The following is a 21644-nucleotide window of genomic DNA, read 5'->3' on the forward strand; positions in this document are numbered from 1 at the left end:
TTTACATATTCTTCTAAAAGTTTTACTGGTTAACTTATTTATTTTTTATTATTTATTATAAATAAATAAGTTATTTATTTATTTATTGGTTAGAGTTAAAATCCTACATTCAAGTATATAATCCATTTTGAGTTAATTTTGTGTTTATTCTGAGATGAAGTCTATCTTTTTGTGTGTGGATCTAATGGTCCCAGCAGCATTTGTTGAACAGACTATCCTTTCCCCCCAGTGATTTGTTTTGGCGTCTTTGTAAAACAAATCAGTTGACTGAAATATAAGGCTTTATTTCTGGGCTCTCAGTTCTCTTCCATTAATCTGTATACAGTTGACCTTAAACAACACAGCAGGTTAGGGCCACTGGCCCTCCTCACATTTGAAAATCCAGATATAACTTAGAGTCTGCCCTCCACACCCAAGTTTCCTTAACTGCAGTTCTATATCCGTGGATTCAACCAACTACAGATTGTGTAGTACTGTAGTACATACTATTGAAAAAATCTGCATATAAGTGGACCCTCACAGTTCAAATCTGTGTTATTCAAGGGTCAATTATATTTACATGTCTATATGCCAATACCAGACTGTCTTGATTACTTTAGCTTTTATAGTTAGTTTTGAAATTAGGAAGTGAAAGTTCTTCGACTTTATTCTTATTTTCAAAATTATTTTGGCTATTAGATGTTTTGCATTTCCATATAAATTTTCGACTTTGTCAATTTCTGTAAAATGTTTTTTGATAGGGATTGTGTTGAATCTATAGATCAGTTTGGGAGAGAACAGCCATCTTAACAATATTGAGTCTTCTAATCCATAATCATAGAATGACTATTTATTTAGGTCTTCTTTAATTTACTTCAGCAAAGTTTTATGATTTTTAGTGTATGCTTTGCACTTCTCTTGTTAAGTATATTCCTAAGTATTTTATTCATTTTGGTGCTATTGTGAGTGAAATTTTATTCTTAATTTTGCTCATGTATCAAAATACAATTGATTTTTGTAAACTGATATTGTATCCAGCAAACTTGTTGTACCTTTTTAAAAAAATTAATGGACTTTATTTTTTAGAACAGTTTTAGATTTACAGAAAAATTTAGCAGAAAGTACAGAGAGTTCCCACATAGCCCTCCCCCCCACCACTCCCCTCTATCCCTTCTATACAGACTACTCTATTATTAACATCTTGTTAATATGTTATATAATACTAAAAATTGGCTTGCCATGTGATCCAGCAATTGCTGGATCTACTGTAAGAAATACATTTGATGAGCCAATATTGATAAATTGTTATTAACTGAAGTCCATAGTTTATATTAGGGTTCACTCTATGTTGTATATCCTATGGGTTTTTACAAATGCATCCACCATTACAGTGTCATACAAGTTGTTTCACTGCCCCCAAATTACCTGTGCAACACCTGTTCATTGATCCTTCCCTCCCTCCAAATCCTTGGAAGCCACTTGTCTTTTTACTGTCTCAGTAATTTTGCCTTTTCCAGAATGGCATTGCTGTGACGTTAATAAACATTAAATTAGGTTTTGTTGAGTCCTGTAATGACAGATGGTGAGCCCTGGTTCAACAAATGACCACAAGGGAATTGAAATAGAGAAGTTTATTGCTCACAGGTCCTGGAGGAAGTACACAGCATATGTTGAGGGACCACATGGGGAGGTCAAGGCATGGTATAGGCAGAGAGAGTGACAGGATGTGGGGCATGTGCCTTTATTAAGGTCCATGGGTGGAGTGCTTTGGGGTTTCCAGGCTAAGTCAGATTGGTCAATTCAAACCAAAAAGAGTAGGGCTTTCATAAGCTCCCCAACTGTCTTATCTAAGGGGTACACAAGGGGAAGGCTCTGGGAGGAGGGGTGACTGTTTATCACAAGGGCTGTTGGGGAAGTCATACTGAGAACTTACATTTACTTGTGACTGCAGGTTGTTATCTGGACAAAGTTCTTGCATGAGGAGCTAATGCCAGTTTAAGACCCCTGCAAGTTTCTCGGTCAGAAAAATGGATGCCAAGGCTGCAATACCATGGAGTAGCTTAGCTAAATTCTCAACAGTTGGAATCATGTATTATGTAGTGTTTTTGAATTGGTTTCTTTCACTTAGCAATATACATTTAAGGTTTCTCCATGTCTTCTCATTTCTTTTAATTGCTGCATGGTTTTCCATTGTATACCACGCAACAATACTCGGTTGATATACCACAGATGTTTATTCTTTCACCTCTGAAGGACATCTTGGTTGCCCTCAAGTTTTAGCTAAGTTATGAATAAAACTTCGTGGGCAGGTTTTTGTGTGGAGTTAAGATTTCAACTCATTTGGGTAAATACCAAGGAGTGCAATTGCTGGATCATATGGTAAGCCAATGTTCAGTTTTTAAAGAAACTGTCAAATTGTCTTCAATGTGGCTATACCATTTTTGCATCCCCACCAGCAATAAATGAGAGTTCTTATTGCCCGACATCCTTACTAGCATTTGGTGCTGTCAGTGTTGCTGTCAATGATTTCAGCCATTCTAACAGGTGTGTAGTGGTACTTTAATTTGCAATCCTCTCATGACATATGATGTGGAGCATCTCTTCATGTGCTTATTTGCCATCTGTATATCTTATTTGATAAGGTATCTGATCAGTTCTTCTACTCACTTTTTAATTGGGTTGTTTGCTTTCTTATTGCTAAGTTTTAAGAGTTCCTTCTATATTTTGGATATTTTGGTTCCTTACCAGATATGTGTTTTGCAAATCTTTTCTTCCAGTCTGCGGTTAGTCTTTTCATTCTCTTAACAGTGTCTTTGCAGAGCCAAAGTTTTTAAATTAGGAAAAGTCCAATTTATCACATTTTTCTTTCATGGATTGTGTTTTTGGTGTTGTGTCTAAGAAGCCATCACTAAGTCAAAGGTCACCTAGGGTTTTTCTTATGTTGTCTTTAAGAGTTTTGTAGTTTTGTGTTTTACATCTAGGTCTATGATATATTTTGAGTTAATTTTTATGAAATGTGTATGGTCTGTGTCTGGATTCATTTTTTTTTTTTTTTTGCATTTGGATGTTTAGTTGTTTCAGCACCATTTGTTGAAAAGATTCCTTTTTCTCCATTGAATTGCCTTTGTTCCTTTGTCAAAGACCACTTGACTGTATTTGTGTGGGTCTATTTCTGGGATCTCTATTCTGTACCCTTGATCAATTTGTCTGTTCTTTTGCCAATACCACACAGTCTTGATTGTTGTAGCTTCCTTCTGTTTTTGATTTCTAATTTAACTCTATTTGTATGACAAATCCATTTAAATTTATTAATATTTATTTCATGACTTAACGTATGATCTATCTTGGAAAATGTTCCATGTGTGGTTGAAAATAATGTATATTCTGCTGATGATGGGTGTTAGGTTAAGTGGGTTGATATTTTTTAAGTTGTATAAATTCTTTTTGATTTTTGTTCTGGTTCTATCAATTTTTGAGAGCAACAATTTTTTTCAACTCTTTTTTTTTTTTTTTTTTGGCCATGCCATGCGGCTTGTGGGACCTTAGTTCCGCTACCAGAGATCGAAATCTGGCTCTTGGCAGTGAGAGCTCAGAGTCCTAACCACAGGGAATTCCCGAGAGCAACTTTGTTGAATTTTCTGTTTTCACCTCCAATTCTGTCAATTTTAGTTTCATATATTTGGGACTCAGTTATTAGGTGTTTATAATTATTATTTGTTCTTGTAAGTCAATCCTTTTATTGTTATAAAATGTTTCTCCTATCTAGTAGCATTTTTTTAAAGTCTAGTTGTCTTTTATTAGTATAACCCCTCCAGCTCTTTCTTGGGTACCATTTGCGTTATGTATCTTTTTCTGTCTTTAATTTATTTGTGTCTTTGAATCTAAGTGTCTCCTATATACCATATATAATTGGATCATTAAAAAAAATTCCATCATGCCTGTATCTGCATTTTGGATCAGAGCATTTAATTATTCACATTTAATGTAACTGCTGATAAGGTAAGATTTATGTTTGCAATTTTCCTTTTTGTTTTCTATGTCTTTTTTATTCCTCTGTTCCTCCATTACTACCTTCTATTGTGTTAAATAGATATTTTCTAATGTACCATTTAAATTCTCTCTTTTTCTGTTTACTCTTTTTTAAAAGTTATTTTTTTTAGTGTTTGTCCTGAGGATTACAACTGACTCCTTAACTTAAAGCAATCTAATTTAGATTAATATTAACTTAATTTCAGTAGCATACAGAACCTTTGCTCTAATGGAGAAGATTTGCTCCATTCCCTCCTTTTTCCTATGTGATATTATTGTTATATAAATTATATCTTTAAACATTATAAGACCATCAACACACATTTATATTAATTGCTTTATACAGTCATCTTCTAAATCAGATAGAGGAAAAAAGTTATAAAAATTGCATTTGTATTGTGTTTTATATTTATCTATGTAGTTATCCTCAATGATAATCTATTTCTTCATGTGGATTTGAGTTACCATCTAGTGTCTTTTCATTTGAGACTGAAAGATTCCCATTAGAGCTGGTAGTTGTGAATTCCCTCAGCATTTGTTTATCTTGGAATATATTAATTTCTCTTACTATTTTGAGGAATAGTTTTGCTGAATATAGAATTCTTGAATGGCAGTCTTCCCCCCTCCACCCCCAGCACTTTGATTGTATCATCCCACTGCCCCTAGCCTCAATAGTTTCTAATGAGAAGTTAGCATTAATCTTACTGAGAATTTCTTATACATTATGAGCATTTTTCTTTTGATGCTTTCAAGAATCTAAGTTTGATTATAATGTGCTAGGGTATGGACTTATTTAAGTTTATTCTATTTGGGGCTCATTGGTTTTTCATCAGTTTGAAAGGACACTAGTCATGCTGGATTAGGGCCCACCCTAGTGACTTCATTTTAAATTGATTACTTCTGTAAATACCCTATTTCCAAATATCATCACATTCCGAGGTACCAGGTATTGGGAATTAAACATGTCTTTTGGAGTAACACAATTCAACCCATAATATAAACTTTATAGAATTAGTCTAGGAAAGTAATCACTTTCCTAGCGCGCGCACACACACACACACACACACACACACACACACACACACACCAGCAGCAATAACAACAAACTTTGGGGAGGAGGGATCTGATTTCCAGAGTTGCCACATTCACATTATCTAAAATGTCCAGTTTCAAAAAAAATTTTTGTGACTCATGAAGAAAGAAGAAAGGCACAGAGGAAAAAGAACGTATGAATACACAGGAAGAAAAGAGCATGTAACTGGAGTCTTGCATCTGCAAACCAAGAAATTCTGTGGATTGCCAGAAATCACCCGAATTTGGATGAGATGAGGAAGAATTCTCACCTAGACATGTCAGAGATTGTGTGGCCCTGCTGAGATCTTGATTTTGAACTTCTAGCCTCCAGAACAATAAGACAATAAATTTCTGTTGTTTTAAGACACCTCTTTTTTGGCAGCCCTGATAAACAAATACAGTTTGTATTCCCTAGTGTGCAGCCACTGTATTCTCTACTAGGTGGGCTTAGTAGTCAGTTAATGACTGATCAGAGATTCCCATAAATGCTTGGGACCAATAAGCCTTCCAGTCTTTGCTAAGGAGCTCTCCGTGTGGGTTGAGGCACTCCTTTTATGCTCAGGCAAATTACTAGACTAACTTATGCTTCATTTCCGGTTTTCACAGGGCCTCAGTGTCAGCCAGAGGTGAGAGCTTGGAGCCCTGTTAGGTCTTTCCTGGGCATTTATAAAGCCCTGAATGTGCACATGGCCTTCTAAATATTTAAGAATATATCAGCTATTTCCAAAGGCCCTTCTGGACATCTCCTATTTTAGGCTGGATTTTTTTTCCCCCTGAACTGGCACTGCTGCCTTAGGCTGTTGCTGTGTTCAACAGTTGTAGTTGATTGCTTGAGTTAAATACTCTGCTGAGAGGGGTTTTTCCGAGCCCTGCATATGGGGTTTTTCAAGGAGCCAAGAGATAGGTCCAATAAGGAGAATGCCCTGGAGATGGTGCTCTTGGAGGAGCTCCTGGTTTGCCCCTTTTCAGTGGCTGCAGCACTGCTCATTTTTACAGCTACAATATGTCAGGGCTGCTGGTTTTCAAGACTAGTTTGGAGTTAGGGGAAGGAGGATGGGAACAGGCCAAATTTAAAAATCCACAAACTCAACTATTCTAATGGAAGTTCAAAAGTTTTTCTTGAATAAATTCTCCCTAGATTGAGGCAGGTCTTGGGTTAGTTTCTAAAGTACAGAAAAAGATGATTTTGACAAAAATTTCAGTATTTTGTTGCTTTTATGGAAGAGCAGACATATAGGGATCCTCAATCTGACATTACTTATATTTTAAATCAGGGCTACAAAAAGTAGAATTAGACATTAAGAACATGAAGTAACACAGGATTGGAGGCTTATGAATTAGACAAGTTCCTTTACCTCTGTAAGCCTCTTTTTGCATATCTGTACAATTGAGGTAATGATATACACTCAACAAGACTGACATCGTTAGGTCTGCCTTTATGATAGATCTTCTCTTACGAGGGCAATTATAGAAAAAGAAAAATAATGATAAGCAGCAAAAACACTGTAAACCCTTCAGGGTGGCATCTTGCTGTAAAATTTAGTATTTTGAAATGTCTCTTCTCTGCTGTTCCCAATCTTCTGTTTCTTAAGTCATGCGTGAAAAGGCATGGGCATGGCAGTTTCTCATTTAGCTTTGCAGAGTTTCTGTCTAAGGACTGAGCTCATCTACATGCTATGTGGAAGATAATTCTCTGGGCACTGGAGGTGCTATGCCAGTGAGCCTAATATTGGATGACTTACACATTCTCCCCTTTGATGGAGTAGCCCCACATAGAATCTTCAAGAATACCCCCCTTAAAGTAGTGGTCCCGTTTCAAAGAGTGTTTCCCCTGAGTTTGGAGAATCTCTGATAGTCCTGAGAAAGCCAGAAATGCGGGTTGATATTCCAGCCCAAGTTTCTTGTTTTACACTCTTAGTTTTCAGTGTCACAGACATACCTGAATACTATTAAACTCCAGGGATTCATGAAATGCCATAGCCTTTTGCTCCCTGTATCAATTAGAGCAGCAGAACCACCAGGAAATTGTCTCTACATCTACATCTATTTCTAGATCTATGTGTAGATCTATCTATATCTATTTATCTTTATTTCTTTATCTGAATCTCTATTTCTATCTCTATCTATAAAAACTAAAAGGATTTGCTTAGAGATTGACTTTATGTAATTGTGGGAGCCGATTAAGTAGTCTCTATTAAGGCTGTTGTCCTCAAGTCTGCTGCTGGGAAGTTGAAGTTCAAGTCATCCAGAAGGGCTGATGCATGTAAAAGTGAAGGAAAACAAGAACAAGCTGGAGCCTACAAAGATGAACTGAAATCTGCCAGTTTTTATTACCACTAACCTTGATGGTGTGGACATCTTGCAGAAGTTGGGGCCCTTCTTGGTGGAACTAAACACATACCAGACCCAGAAGTTGAGCAGCTGAAGGAGGATCTTGGTGAAGGTGGAAGAGTTACAGGCTTACCGTCTCATGCTAGAGACATAAGCCAGCAGATATATGACAATTACAGCAAAAGGGTGGGCCATCATGTATAACACAATGTACGTTGTAAGAGAAAAATTACCCAGAATGCTGGTTACAAATGGCAAGGCAGATTTTATTTGAGCTACGGCTGTAGGGGAAAGGGACTTCAGTCTAGAAATGAACTTGACACCAGATACAGCAAAGACACCTGGGAAATTATAGCCATGGGCAGAGTGAGGGAGTCAGTGAATGGAGAAGGACTAAGAGGAACTTGATTAGATAACAAGGGTGTGGGTATTCTTGCTAAACTGTGCTGAGCAGGCCGTGGATGAAGGCTCAAAGGAGCCTGACTAAGTTTGGTCAAGGAGGGGTTCCTTGTCAGTGTGAAATACCAAAGTGACTGCTGCTTCGCTTCTGCTTTCTAAATCTCACATAAGAATCTTCCTTATGGTCCATTCTAACTGAGAAATTTGGGAAATGTAGTTTAGCATAACCAAATGTGTAGTTCATACACTACAAAGCTACCACACTGCTATTTGGGAGCCATAGTTCTTTCTCTATTCTTATCTTCCTGCTGTGAAATCCAAGGCATGGGTCGTGGATTCACTCACTGTCTCTCCTGAAAGTAGGTAGGTGGGAGATTGATTGACAGGACATTGGCTAACTCTGCCCCCTGCTTCTACTTTGTTTCTTTTTTTCCATGAGTTAAATTATATTTTACCATCTTTTAAAATATTTTATTGTGATAATTACCTAACATGACATCTATCCTCTTAAATTTTCAGTGTACGTTATTGTTGACTGTAGTTATAATGTTGTACATCTCTAGAGCTTACTCAGAGCTCAAATTTTATGACTGTTGATTAAAAACTACTCATTCCCCCCTGGACTCAGCCCCTGGTAACCACCATTCCAGTTTTTGACTTTATGAATTTGACTATTTTAGGTACCTCATATAGGTGGAATCGTGCAATACTTGTCTTTCTGTGTGTGGCTTATTTCACATACTGTATTTCTATTTTAAGGTGAGCTTTCTGGTCTCCTCCCTCACTCCTAGGTCCTTCTCTCTGGGATAGGACAGGAGGCATGCTTTCATTTGGGTAGTGAACCTGCTCATGTTTATTGAGATCTGTACAGTATTATTACTGGACTTTCTGGTGGATCAGATGCAATCTGCCAGAAAATAGCCAGTTTACCCACAACCAAAGCAAAAACATAAACAATTTCATTTTCATTTACTCTTAAAGGATAATTTGGAAATAATTTACTTCCGAGGCAGGGGGTGTGCTCCAAGCTTATGAGGCTTTGGAGATGCTCAGGACAACACTTTGCATTGTAGAGTCAACATATATAAGAGCTATTAAGGCTCAGACCTTGCTCAGATGATCAGGATCCTCTTTCCTTCTGTCCATGGGGGTCAGGCCTCATCCTATACTTCCTGTCCACATCTTTCTGCATGTGACCCAGGAAGCCAGAATGATGGCTGTTTAGGGGACAGGCTTATGTTGCAGGGTCTTTCACTCCCTCACCTTGTTAATTGGTTTCCATGAACTTGATTAAAGGTAAATACTTGGTTTCTTGAAAGCTTGATGGTAAAAAACGGGAGGAAGAGGGAGTAGAGTAAGTGAGAGGATAGTAACTGAGCTAATTCCTCAGTGTTCATGGGAGGAAGTCAACGGACACTTTCTTAAGTAGAGATATTTAAGAATAAAAGTATTTTCATACTGTTTAGAGTTGTGGAAGCAACCACCAAAAAGAACCAAAACCAAAACCAAAACCAAAACTTTTAAATGGTTGTTTCCAGAAAAAAGAACTGGGAATATGTTTGGGAAGGAGTGAAGTAGAGCAGGAAACCCCTGCTTTTTGCTGTAATACCCTGTCTTATTGAAATCCTTTTTTTCCATCTGAATGTATTATTTTGATAATAATTTAAAAAACGAACTTAAACCCTTGCAAGTAATCTTACATTATTTTACTTGGATGCATCACATATATTTTGTTAATGATTGAACGTAGGCTATATTTAACAACGGTGTAAAAAAAGGGCAGCACTCTTTTATTTCAGAGAATCCATGAACATCCTTTCCAGCAACATAGGCAAGAAAATTCAGAAATCATAATTTATATAAATAAAATTTTAAAATTCTTCAATTACAATGGATGCAGAGAGGAAGATACAGCTCAAGAGAGTATTTGGATATTCCTGGGGCACAAGTTTTTTAATTAATATAATAATTAATATAATTATGTTAATATAATTGGAGCAGGCATGTTTGTGGCCTCCAAAGGGTTATTGAGGTACTCGTGCATGAACGTGGGGCTCTCCCTGTGCATCTGGGCTGGTTGTGCCTTATTGCCCATTATGACCTCTCTCTGCTCCGCAGAGATAGGTATAACCTTCCTATGCTGTGGAGCTCACTACTATTGTCTCAGGAAATGTTTTGGCAACTTGATCTCTTTCCTGAACCTCTGGATAACCTTGTTTCTGGGGCCAGGGCTAGCTGCCAGTCAATCTCCGCTCCTCACTGGGTACAGCATGCAGCCTTTTTTATCCCGGCTGCTGTGCTCCAAAGCTCCCAAAGAAATGTCTGGCCCTGGCCATATTGTGGATTGTGGGAATCCTGAATTTTCATGGTGTGAAAGAGGTGACTTGGCTTCAGATATCTAGCACCGTGTTGAAAATGGCCATATTCGGCCTTATTTCCCTAAGTGGAGTAGTGTTGCTGGTGAAAGGGAGGAAGCAGAATCTAGAAATCCTTTGGTGCTGAGTTTCCAGAAGCCTCCCAGTTTACAGAAGCTGTCTTCCAAGGATATTTTTCATATTCAGGTGGAGGATACTCTATGTATATAGCAGGTAACCAACAATATCTTGAGAAAAAAAATCTCAAGACATGACTTATTGCATGCCATGTGAAATGCACATCTTTTATTATAGTTTGTGTTTCATTTAAATTAAATGATTCAATCTATTTTTTCTTCCTTATTATTTTCTAAATCAGATCAAGATATGCCAGCTCTGCACTTATCACCTACTCTTAATTTTTTCCACAGTTATTCCAAAGTATTTATTTTCTTGAATAACTTCTCTTTTTCAGCTTTCTATTCCGGGACCACAGATATGGGACCTCCATGTCAAACTAGTTTTCATTCTATTAATGGATGAATTCTGGGGTTGTGGAAATACTCCCCTTCCATGAAACTGTGAATCTAAGAATAATCCAATGCAGACTATGTTTGTGTTATGGGTTGGTGGGTGCGACACACTCAGGCTCTTAAGTATTTTTAAAAAGAATAGAATCATAGATATCCTTGATTGCTCTAAGGCTGGACTTAATACTCTTCCTTTCAACATCAGGACAAAAGTTTTCTCTCCACTTTCAAAGTCAGTCTCTTCCCTTGAACTCTACCTGTATCCTTTCCCTCTCACTTCCTCAGGAAACTTGCACACTTATTTCATGTTTCTCAAAGTCAACCATTTTATCAGTTTTTTCTTTGACATTTAAACATGAAGCAGACGCTCTACTATTGAACAAATTTTTCCTTTAATCTTAGTACCCCCTGTAGTGACTGATGTGTCCATCATTCATTAAATCGCTCGACCAGCAGATATTTTTTTAAACACTGACTATTTTTAAAGTACTGTATTAGGGCCTGAAGATGAGTAAGATGTATTCTTTACCCCAAAGAGGCTTATAGTCTAGTAGAAGTGGCAACACCTAGATTTTGGCCTGACTTCTGCCACTTACTAGCTTAGCAAGTATCTTTAACTCTCTGGACTTACTTTTTTTTTCTCCTTCATTTGAAAAATGAGCATTATCACTTAAAATCACTATAATTCTGTGCCTTATGAGCAAATAATGACATGATAGTATTTAATAAGTGGCTAAAAGGGAAAAATATAATTACTATGGAAATTCAGTGGAAGGTAATATCACCTTTTGCTGTGTCATCAAGTGGAAAAGGTAGCAATTTTCATTGAATCCAAAAAGTTCTAGCAGTAGAAAAATCTGAGTGAAGCTGTGGAGACTAGAAGTGTGCAGATGTGTATAAGACATGGCACACAATCTTGGGTGACTGCAAAAATGCTTTCCACCTGATGGGCTTGATGATAGATACGATTGCTAAGCCAAACACCTAGGGAGAGGAGAACAAGATGGCATAGGACTGGAGACAGATGACTGGAGAATGCCAACTTTTAGGCAGTAGGTGGAGAAAAAAGATCTGCTGAAGAAGCCAGAGGAAGTTTAGAGAATTATGAAAGAAAATCACCATGTTTCCAAAAGGGGGTGAAATCAACATGGTGAAATGCTTCAGAAATTGAAGAGTGTGAGAACTGATCAGAAAAAATTTTAAGAGGTCATTGGTGAATTTTGAGCATGAGAGGAAATTTGGCTTTGAATTTAAAAGTGAAGTATTGAGAAAAGAAAGCTATAAGAGATTAGTTTTTTATGAGTTAATGGGTCACTGCAATTTGAGAGGCTAGCATAATGAGAAAAATTTTCTTTTTCTCTCTCATTTTGTCTCTCTCTCTTTTAGGGATGGAAAAGATATCTTTGGCATCTATCTGTGTCAATTTCATCTTGTTCCGTTGCCAAAGATGTTTCGTTGCTAGATGACTTTGCTGAAAAGAGATTAACAAAATTTGCTAGCCTATCAATTATTACAGAATTCTTGAAAACCAGCTAGCAGTAAACAAAAGCTGAAGGAATTTCAGTGTATGCTGGGATTGTTAATTCACTTAATAAATTTTAAGTATAACTAACTTCTAAGTAACACTTTTACAGTAAAATAGTAATTTCTAGACAGCTGACTTTGCCTACCATAGAACAGCCATCTTTTAAGTTCAAAACCAAGGATATTCACTACCTGTCTAGCTATTATATTGTATATTATATTGTATTATATTCCTATCTCCTCTGTAACAGTCTAATACATAATGAGAAAGAGGAAAGGCCCAGAGGAAAGTACAGGTAATCCTAAAAAGTAGCCCTTCTGCTTGCCCAAAAGCTTTAACTAATAACCATAGTCATTAATAACTTATTAAGTGCTAGCATTTGATTGGAATTTTATTGTCTCTGTATTTTCCATTTCCCTAATATACCGGTAAGGAAATTGAAACCTTGACATTCAATAAATTGTCCAGAAGCCTATAAATAGTTAAGTGGTTCAGGCAGCATTTAAATGAGAGTTTTCTAATTCTTTACTCATCAAGTACTTAATCAGCTCATATTTGTGTATGCCATGGGCATTACATTCAACCTTTGGGCAGATGCAGATGGAAGGAATCTGACATTTGTCAAAGGACAAATATTTATTAGTCAGAGGGATTTAGCTTTAAGTAACAGAAACCCACACACATTAGCTTAAACTAGCAAAGGGGAACTTGCTGCAAGAATAATGCTGTATTTCAAGGAAGAGCTGAGCAACCACTCTTCAGGAGCAACAGGAATTAGGGAAGCTCTAGAACTTAAAAACTAGAGTTATTAGCTGGATTTTTGTGCTGCCATTATGTGCTTTTTTCCTGATTCTCTCAGTTTTGTTGACATATGGTTCAAATTCTTGCAAGATATCGTCTCGTGTACTGGCAATGATTGGCTTCCAGTGAGTCAGAGGTCTGTGCTTGGTCCTATTACCTATTACCAGGGCACAGAGTCACATTGTGTACACATAGCTATAATGTTCAATTCTTTATGTCAGGGATAATTCTCAGAGAATTGTGAGACTGGGGAAAATGGTGTCACAAATGGGGCAATATTTGAGAATAAGACTATCCTGGAAAATCATTATATATGATGCTAAATCATAACATCTTTTCTGCACTTAGTATTGGCATAAAGGGAAGGTAAAGAGACTACAGGGAGAGAGTATTTATGACGAACTTTTTTACTCTTTTCACAAATGCTATGAGAAGGTATAATAGGACAATTTTGTTAGCCTAGGAGATTTTTAGCTCCTATTTTCCCAGAAGAAGTTATGATTGCTGAAGGAAGGGTAAGTGTCAACTAGGCAACTAGAAAAGGAAAGAACATTCTACGTGAGAGAATGGGCTGAGGGGCAACGAGGAGCATGACACTTTTGAGAAACTGAAAGAAGACCAGTGTGCCTGTAACACGGCTAGCAAAGGGGACCATCAACTTGTCATATACTGTATTCTCACAGTCCTTTCTCCCTTTTCGCATGGACGCTTACCACAGTCACTATTTTAACTTTTCTTTAGGTGATTATTTAATTAATCATAGGTCCTCTTCTTAATGTTGAGCTTTATGTTTGTTTTTGCTCACCACTGTATTCCCACTACTCAAACTCATTACCTAGTACCTAACAAAAGAGACTGAAGACACAGGTAGACTCTGAACCTACAGGCTCTTATGGGCTAAGCTTTCATTTTCATTCTTGTGCATTTCTTCAGAAATTTTACCATCTATGGGAGAAATGAAGACATTAACCCCCTTTTTTTTTTCATTTAGCACCAAGCTCTGAAGGGAGGAGTGTGTGTAGCAGTTCCTACTGTGTGCATGCATGTGCGTGTGGTGGTGGTGGTGGCTGGGGCGGATAGCAAGAGTCCAGCACAACACTTGATACATGGAGCAATTTTAAAGGTTAACTTAAGGCATAAGTTTTACCAGTTGTGACTTTGCTCTTTTGCGTGTTATAGGGGAGCTAAAGAAACCCAGTAAGACAATTCTAAAATGCATATTTACTGCATTCCCTCTGGTGACTATTGTTTATTTACTGGTTAACATTTCCTACCTGACTGTTCTGACACCCAAGGATATTCTCTCTTCAGGTTTGTACGTAAATAATTAAGGCAATAAATAATAATAAGGACAGTTCTGGTCCTTTTAGCATATGTAAGTATCATTTTACCAGTTGAGACTGCTGTTTGCTTTTCATTATTTTATAGAGAGTCAACTTGTAATTTTCGAAAATAACAGAGGGACCAAAGAGCATGATTTGGCTTAGAAATCAGTTTCACATTTAAGCATGGTAATGTGTTTTCTGATAATATGGAAAAGTATATATAATGATGGCATATGGTGCAGACTGGGTTCAAAATGTTAGTATTCCTTTCATGATCTCTTCTCACCAGAGTGACACTGTGTAATCAGTGCTTATAATGTATATAATATGTATATTATATCTACTAAAAATTTCACAACATGAATTTTCCAAATGTTCTTCTAGGTGACATAAAGAATGATAAACTTGAAATATAGGACATTAGCACTTAAAAGAATAGATGCTAATGGTCAACTGATATACATAGTTAATATGATTAATATGTAATGTAATGTTATTTACCATAAATAACTCTAAAATTTATAGTGGCAAAGGGCCCTGAACATATTGGAAATTTGACTAAAAGATAACTATTTTAGGGCACTAGTTGTAGAATAAAAAATGAAAGAATAGGAAAATCTTAAGGAAATAAACATACATTTAAAAATGAGTAACAGATTCAAGGAATAAAAGGAAATTTGGAAAGAAATGAGGAACAGGAAATATGAAAGACCAGCAATTTCCTCAAATCATCATTAAACATTGAGTTATCAGCCAGTACTTTTGGGACTAATGTCTTTTGAGTAGCTATTACTGTTTTGGTAAATCTTTGGGGCACTGGAAATAAATCTAAGGGAGGTTTAATATAAAAGTCCTAACACACTTTGCCTCAATTCTTGTGTTACTGCCATGTAGGAAGCTGCCATATGCATGGTATCAGTGTTGATTCATAGTGGTCTAGCTCTGTTAGGGAGCTGTACACTAGAAATAGTCAAGATTCGGAGTATTTGTGGGAACAAACCAATTGCTAAATTGGACAAAAACAAGTAATGATTTATTAACTACTTTGATTATGTAGAAAATAAATTTATGAAGCTACATACAGGTGTGGTCAGGGCTGTTGGTCAGCTGGCTCAGCCGTAATGGCTCACTGAAGCTGGCATCTGTTTTGTCCAGTGCTCTGGCCATACTCATTGTTAAAAATGAAGAATATCTCTTCTGGTGTGTCATAACAGTTGCAGCATTTTTGCTGGCGGTATACTAGTTTTGGCATGTATGGAAGACACATGAAGTGTTTTGACTATAATTGATACAATTATTTTAGACATATCATCCTTAGATCTTGTTTAAATTCTGAAATAATATTTTTGATTTCAAATATCTACCTTTTATTGTATTATGAACTTACATTAAGGAAATAATCAGAGCTATACATGAAAAATGTATGTACAGGGACAATCATCATAGCATTACCTATGAGAGCAAAAAATTAAGGACCACCAAAATATCCAATAAATTTGAAATAAATAAATAATTTATAGAAATGTATATAATAGACCATCCTGAGATTTTTCAAAGATCATATTTTTGAAGAATACTTAAAGTAAAAAGACTGTTTATAATGTAATAATGAGAGCAAAGGCAGGATCTATATTACAATATAAAACAGAAAGTATCAATAACTAATTAATAATGACCTGTTGGAATGATATTGAGGGTGATTTTTGTTTATTCTTTACTAAATTTTCCAAATTTTCTTTAATGAATGGCAAAATTTATATAGTAGGAGAAAAAATTATAAGCAAAAGAAATGGATTCCTAAATTAAGGAATTTTAAGGATTAAGGAGTGAATGTTTTCAAACAAATGGGTATATTTAAAAGACATGAAAAGCTACAAAGGGATATAGAGCATCTAGAATGTGTGTGTTTTTCTTAGAAGAAAAAATAGAGTAAATTCTACAGCACAGTAGGGGAAGCCTGTCCCTCTAGAATGAGGTTTGTGGAAATGTCATAGTGAGGAGTACAGGTTCCTGGCTTTTTCAGTCTGAGGATTTCAAAGTTCCTGAAAGCCCTGCTAACACACCGTCGACAGTGTTGCTCCCACTTGGTGTTCTTGAGGGTTCCGTGTCATACTTGAAACTAGAGACTATTGGCATAAGAAAAGATAATCCAAAAGAGTAAGTACATTGTCTGGGAGCAGAAGCTAAGAAGGTTTCTTTGACCAGAAGCAGCCTGCAGATAACTGGTCAACCAGGCGTGATTAAGTACTTTGAGAGAAAACTGAAAATGTTAGAATCACTTACTAGTAAATTGGTACAATCATTTTTGGAGGGTAATTTTGTAATACCTAGCTTATTTTAAAAAGTATATACCTTTTGACTCACAAATCCCACTTCTAAGAATTTACTCTCAGAGGAGAAGTGCACCAACACCTGAGGGCACAAGTGTGTTCATTAAAGAACATTTTTAATTAGTAAAAAATTGAAAACAACCTAAAAATCCACCAATATGGAAATAGTAAATAATTTAAGTTGCAGTTATATAATGGAATACTGGAAAATTTTAAAGATAATTAGATGGATGAATTTGTATTAATATGATCAAGATATATTGGAAGGTGAAAAAAGCAAGATTAACCATGCAGGAGCACACACACACACAAGCACATATATGTACACATATACATACCTCTCACAGATGCTTATATATGCATAGAAAAGTTATGAAAGAATATCAAAAAAGATGTTAACAGTAGTTACTTCTGGGGTGTGTGAATGAAGGATTGGCAAAGAAAGGGACACATTTTTATTTTATGTGTTTTGGAGCTATTTATTTTATTTTTTATCAAAAGCATTTATAATATAATTTTTTAAAGAAAATAAATGACATAAGGGAAGGAATGAAAAAGAAAAAAAATCAATTGTAAGATAGAGATAAAGATTATGCAGCAGAGCTGAACTAGAACTTCCTCTAATTATAACCAACCAGGTTTGAAAAGGATGGGAAATCAAAGGAGAACAATGGCTTCACTACTGAAAAGAAGTATTTCTGAAATGTGTCTGAAAATGGAAAATGTGTGGAGGTATGACTGTTCAGGAGGAATAACCAACAATACCTTATTTAAAATGAATATTAAGTGAGGCAGGAGACATTTTAAAACAAGACCCAATATTATAGAATAGCATTAAAGAGAATAGTGAAAAGAGCACTTGAGGCTATTTGAAAGGGCTTTAAAAAATAGACTTTAAAGAACAGGAACCACTGATGATATTTCAATTTCATCATATTGAAAACATTTTACTGTTGGTTATAAGCCAGTATGTTGAAGTACTGGAGGATCCCCTGGAAGACAACTTTGCCATAACCCTGGAGGACCCCTACCCCCAGGGACACAAGATCGTGTTGCACTATGAATTGGATTCAGATAGATTCACATAGATAGTGGATAATTGTTTTCACTGATGCCTTTTATATCTACTGACTTATACTGAATTAGAGTTCATAAGATCTCTTCACCTTTAAGTAAAAAAACCACAATATTCTCTAAAGATTGGTCAATACCAAGGTTTCTCAATCTTAGCACTAGACATTTTGGACCATATCATTTTTTGTTGTTTTGTCCCATGCATTGTAGGATATTTAGCAGCATCCTTGGCCTCTATCCACTAGATGACAGCAGTAGCCTCCTACCTCCTCAGTGTGACAACAAAAATATCTCCAGACATTGTCAAATGACCCCAGAGAAGCAAAACCACCTCCCCTGAGAGCCCCTGGTCTATAGTTTAGGCTAGTGCCCAAATGTCATAAGTATTTTAATCTGTGTGTAATTTATTTTCCCTGTCTATATGGTTTATTTTTATTTCTGTTAAGTATTTCAAATTGCACCATGATATGGGAACTTTGTGAGTTTCACTCCTGTGTCAGCAGCATTGCACCATGCTTTTTTTTCACTCTGACTCTAATTATCAGCACTCTGTAAACTAGTTTTAGTTTAAGCACTCACTCAATCATCCATTCAACAAAATCAATTTATTTCACAAGTATCATTGAAAATTTACTCTATGTCTGTCACTGAATGAAGTACCAGTTTTATAGAAAGGAAATGATCTTTGCCCTCAAGAAGTGAAATTCCTTGTCTATTGGGGAAGACACATAAAATAATAACTGGTTTGACAGAGCTAAAATGGACACATGCATAAGGAAATAAAGTGTGAAATTAAATGAAATTCAAATTTTTAATGACTTTTTAAATGTCCTCCTTTTATTTAAAAATAATTTTTAAAGTTTTATCATTCTCTTTTTAAATACATTTTCTTTTGTGTGTTCTAGTTTTTCTGCAGATGCTGTGGCTATCACATGGACTGATAGAGTTATCACCTCATTAACATGGGTTATTACTTTTGGTATTTCTGCCTCATTATTTAGCAACTTTCTGATTAATGTATTTGAATCATCAAGAGTAATATACATTGCAGGCCAAGAGGGCCAGCTGCCTTTGTTATTTAACATGCTTAATATTTACTCCTCTCCATTTATGTCTGTGCTACCACTTGTCATTATGGCGTCCATTGCAGTTGTCTTGACAAACCTAATTGATTTGATAAACTATCTTTATATTGTAGTTTCTATTTGGTCTGCTTTATCAATGACAGGAATACTAAAACTGAGATACCAAAAGCCCAATCTACCTCGACCTTATAAGGTAAAAGTGAGTTTTCTAATTTTTTTCTGTGTGAATCAAAGATACTGGGTGTAAATGTATTGGAAGACTATATTCAGAATGTCTACAAGTAGATCTTTTTATTACTAACAAATTGTGAAGCATGTACAGATAATTTGGTCTTAGTTTTAATTTTTATTTTTATTGGGTAGATTTTACTCAATATAAAATCTCTCAGGTTCTGTTCGGTTTATTAGAGAGAAGGATAGTCCTCTGGACTGTCAGACAAATCATTATGAGTCTTTTCAGCAGAGATTACTTTGTTTAGCTCTGTAGCTAGCTATCACTGCATAACAGTATCTTCCACAGTCAGGGTCAGATTTTGCAGGTGGGAAATAAGAAGAGGCAAGTGCTGCTGTGGGGCCACAAGTTATAACATCTCCTGTCCTGAAACATCAGCTTAACTTGATCACCAACAAATTCCATCCTTTCAATTCTACTTACATTTAAACTTACTTTCAGTCTGGATGAAGAAGAGTTTCACAGGAGTGCTCTTTAATCACAGAAAAGGAAAGAAGAAAAAAACTGGACAGCATAAGGAAACTATTGGAGAAAGGTGGCCTGATGCTTTGATTATCAGAATAGTAAATCAGGCTTGGTTGGCTCAGCATCACGTTAAAAGCTTTGCTTGGATTATCAAAATTATTACTCTCAGTAATATAGAAGACAGATACTAGTGTTATCCCCATTTTACAGATAAGGAAATAGGTCTATAAAAGTTGTCATTTGCCCAAGGTCACACAGCATGGAGTGGAGCCAAGATTCAAATCTAGGCAGTCTCTTTAGGATGTTTGTCTCTCACTAAGTACAAAATATAAGAAAGAACTCTGGGAGGAAGCAACATTCTGATCATCAGCTTTGGTTAACTTACAACCATCTTTTCTTTTCAGTTCCTTCTACTTCCATCCAGCCATCCCCTAATTATATCAATTATTGAGAAGCCACTATGATTTGAATACCTTGCTAGGTATTCTGGGTGCAGAAAGGAATAAGACTTGGCTTCTGCATTCAGGCAGACTATAATCTATCTAGACAGTCAGATGAACCAAAACCATAGTATGAGCATTGCTACGTGGTGGCCTCCAGAGTATGCTCAGAGAGTACATAGGGAAGGGGAACCTTCTTGTTTTTTAACCACTGATCCTCAGTGTCTTCAGGCCTAAAATGGGAATAAATAATGCTTACCTCCTAAGAATGTGGGATGTATTAAATGAGCTAAGGCATGCAACCAATACAGAGCCACATTGATAGTTATTATTATTTATATTATTATTTGATATTCTTTTGCATCAAAAAGGAAGGCAAGGGTAACCATAGCATAAGTGGTTGAAATTTGTCTCTAATGCCCACATGAATGCTCTTCTCTCCTCTCTCAGTTTTTGGATAACTGATAGTAAGCTCTGAGATGATAGGTTATCTTTCTCAGGGGTATTTTACTAATTAAAAGGAGTTTCTTAATGATTTAAACCCCAAATGAGTGACCCTCTAATTAAAGGGTTTAATAAATTGTGACTAGCTGTGTTATACTTTGGAGTATAGATTCATATCTATCTCTTAAATACATTGCAAAAGTGACTGTCTACTGAATTTTCTCCCTAGGTAGGGTAATGTTTGGTGCAAAACACTTGCAATCCTAACACAAAGCAAGTGCCAGGGATAGGGATTCAAGGTTTTTGGCAAAAACAGAAGCCAAAAAAATCCACAAAAAATAAGGAGAATTGTTTTGGCCAAAGTTTTTATTTTGATTTGTTTTGTTTTTAATATACTGAGCCTACAAAGCCATAATATTTACCTGTCAATATCTACTTGAGTAACAGAGGGTCTGAGGATACTCTGTGTTACTGAGATGAATTTCCTACTGCCTTCAGATATTTTTCTGGGAAAATTGTTTTGACTTCCTTTGGGCCTTAGGAACTCCCTCTTAAAGAATTCATGCCTTCTAGACCAGAAGATGTTTATCCTACCAGCAAATGGTCATGATTATTTTCATTCACAAACAGTCAAATGCTAGATGTTCATTCCCTACAGCCAACACCCTAACAATAAGAATTTTCAACATCTTAAATAGTAAGCCAGGTTTATCTAAACTCATGGATAATTTAACCCATTTTCTATCATAGCTTATATCTTATTTTTTGTTTATGTAAATATGTAAGTACCTTAAATGGGTTTTCACATCTAATTTAAAAAAAAAATTGCTCTTTTCAGGTGTTTTTGCCATTTCTATTGGTAGCAATAGCTATCAGCCTGTGCTTGGTTTTGATACCTTTGGTGAAGTCTCCACATATGTATTATATCTATGTGTGTCTCTTTATTCTCAGTGGACTTCTGTTTTATATACCTTTAATATATTTAAATTGAGGTTGCTTTGGTTTGGGAAGATGAAGTGTTATTTATAATTGCTGTTTAATATTTGCATCCCTGAAGTGTCTGATGAACAGATGTCAGAAGTAGAAGTAGGAACTGTTAAAAAAAAATAACCTTCTAAAAACACACCAAGTTCCAAATAAAGATTAAGCACATAATGGAACATTAATGATAAAGTACCTGTGGTAACTTTCTTTCTCAAATGAGATAATATATACAGAAGTACACAA

At 35.9% G+C, this 21644-nt stretch overlaps 1 protein-coding gene across 1 annotated transcript; it reads left to right on the plus strand.

Annotated features, from left to right (window-relative positions):
• Positions 1-9702: 9702 nt before the first annotated feature.
• Positions 9703-21027, plus strand: SLC7A13 (solute carrier family 7 member 13). The gene is given in 7 exon segments (XM_007472384.1): positions 9703-9771; positions 9774-10091; positions 10093-10298; positions 10300-10373; positions 14202-14333; positions 18668-19029; positions 20959-21027. Coding segments are annotated over 7 exon segments (1230 nt in total).
• Positions 21028-21644: the final 617 nt, after the last annotated feature.

This window comes from Lipotes vexillifer, unplaced genomic scaffold, assembly GCF_000442215.2.
Source record: "Lipotes vexillifer unplaced genomic scaffold, Lipotes_vexillifer_v1.1 scaffold163, whole genome shotgun sequence".
Classification (NCBI taxonomy): Eukaryota; Metazoa; Chordata; class Mammalia; order Artiodactyla; family Lipotidae; genus Lipotes; species Lipotes vexillifer.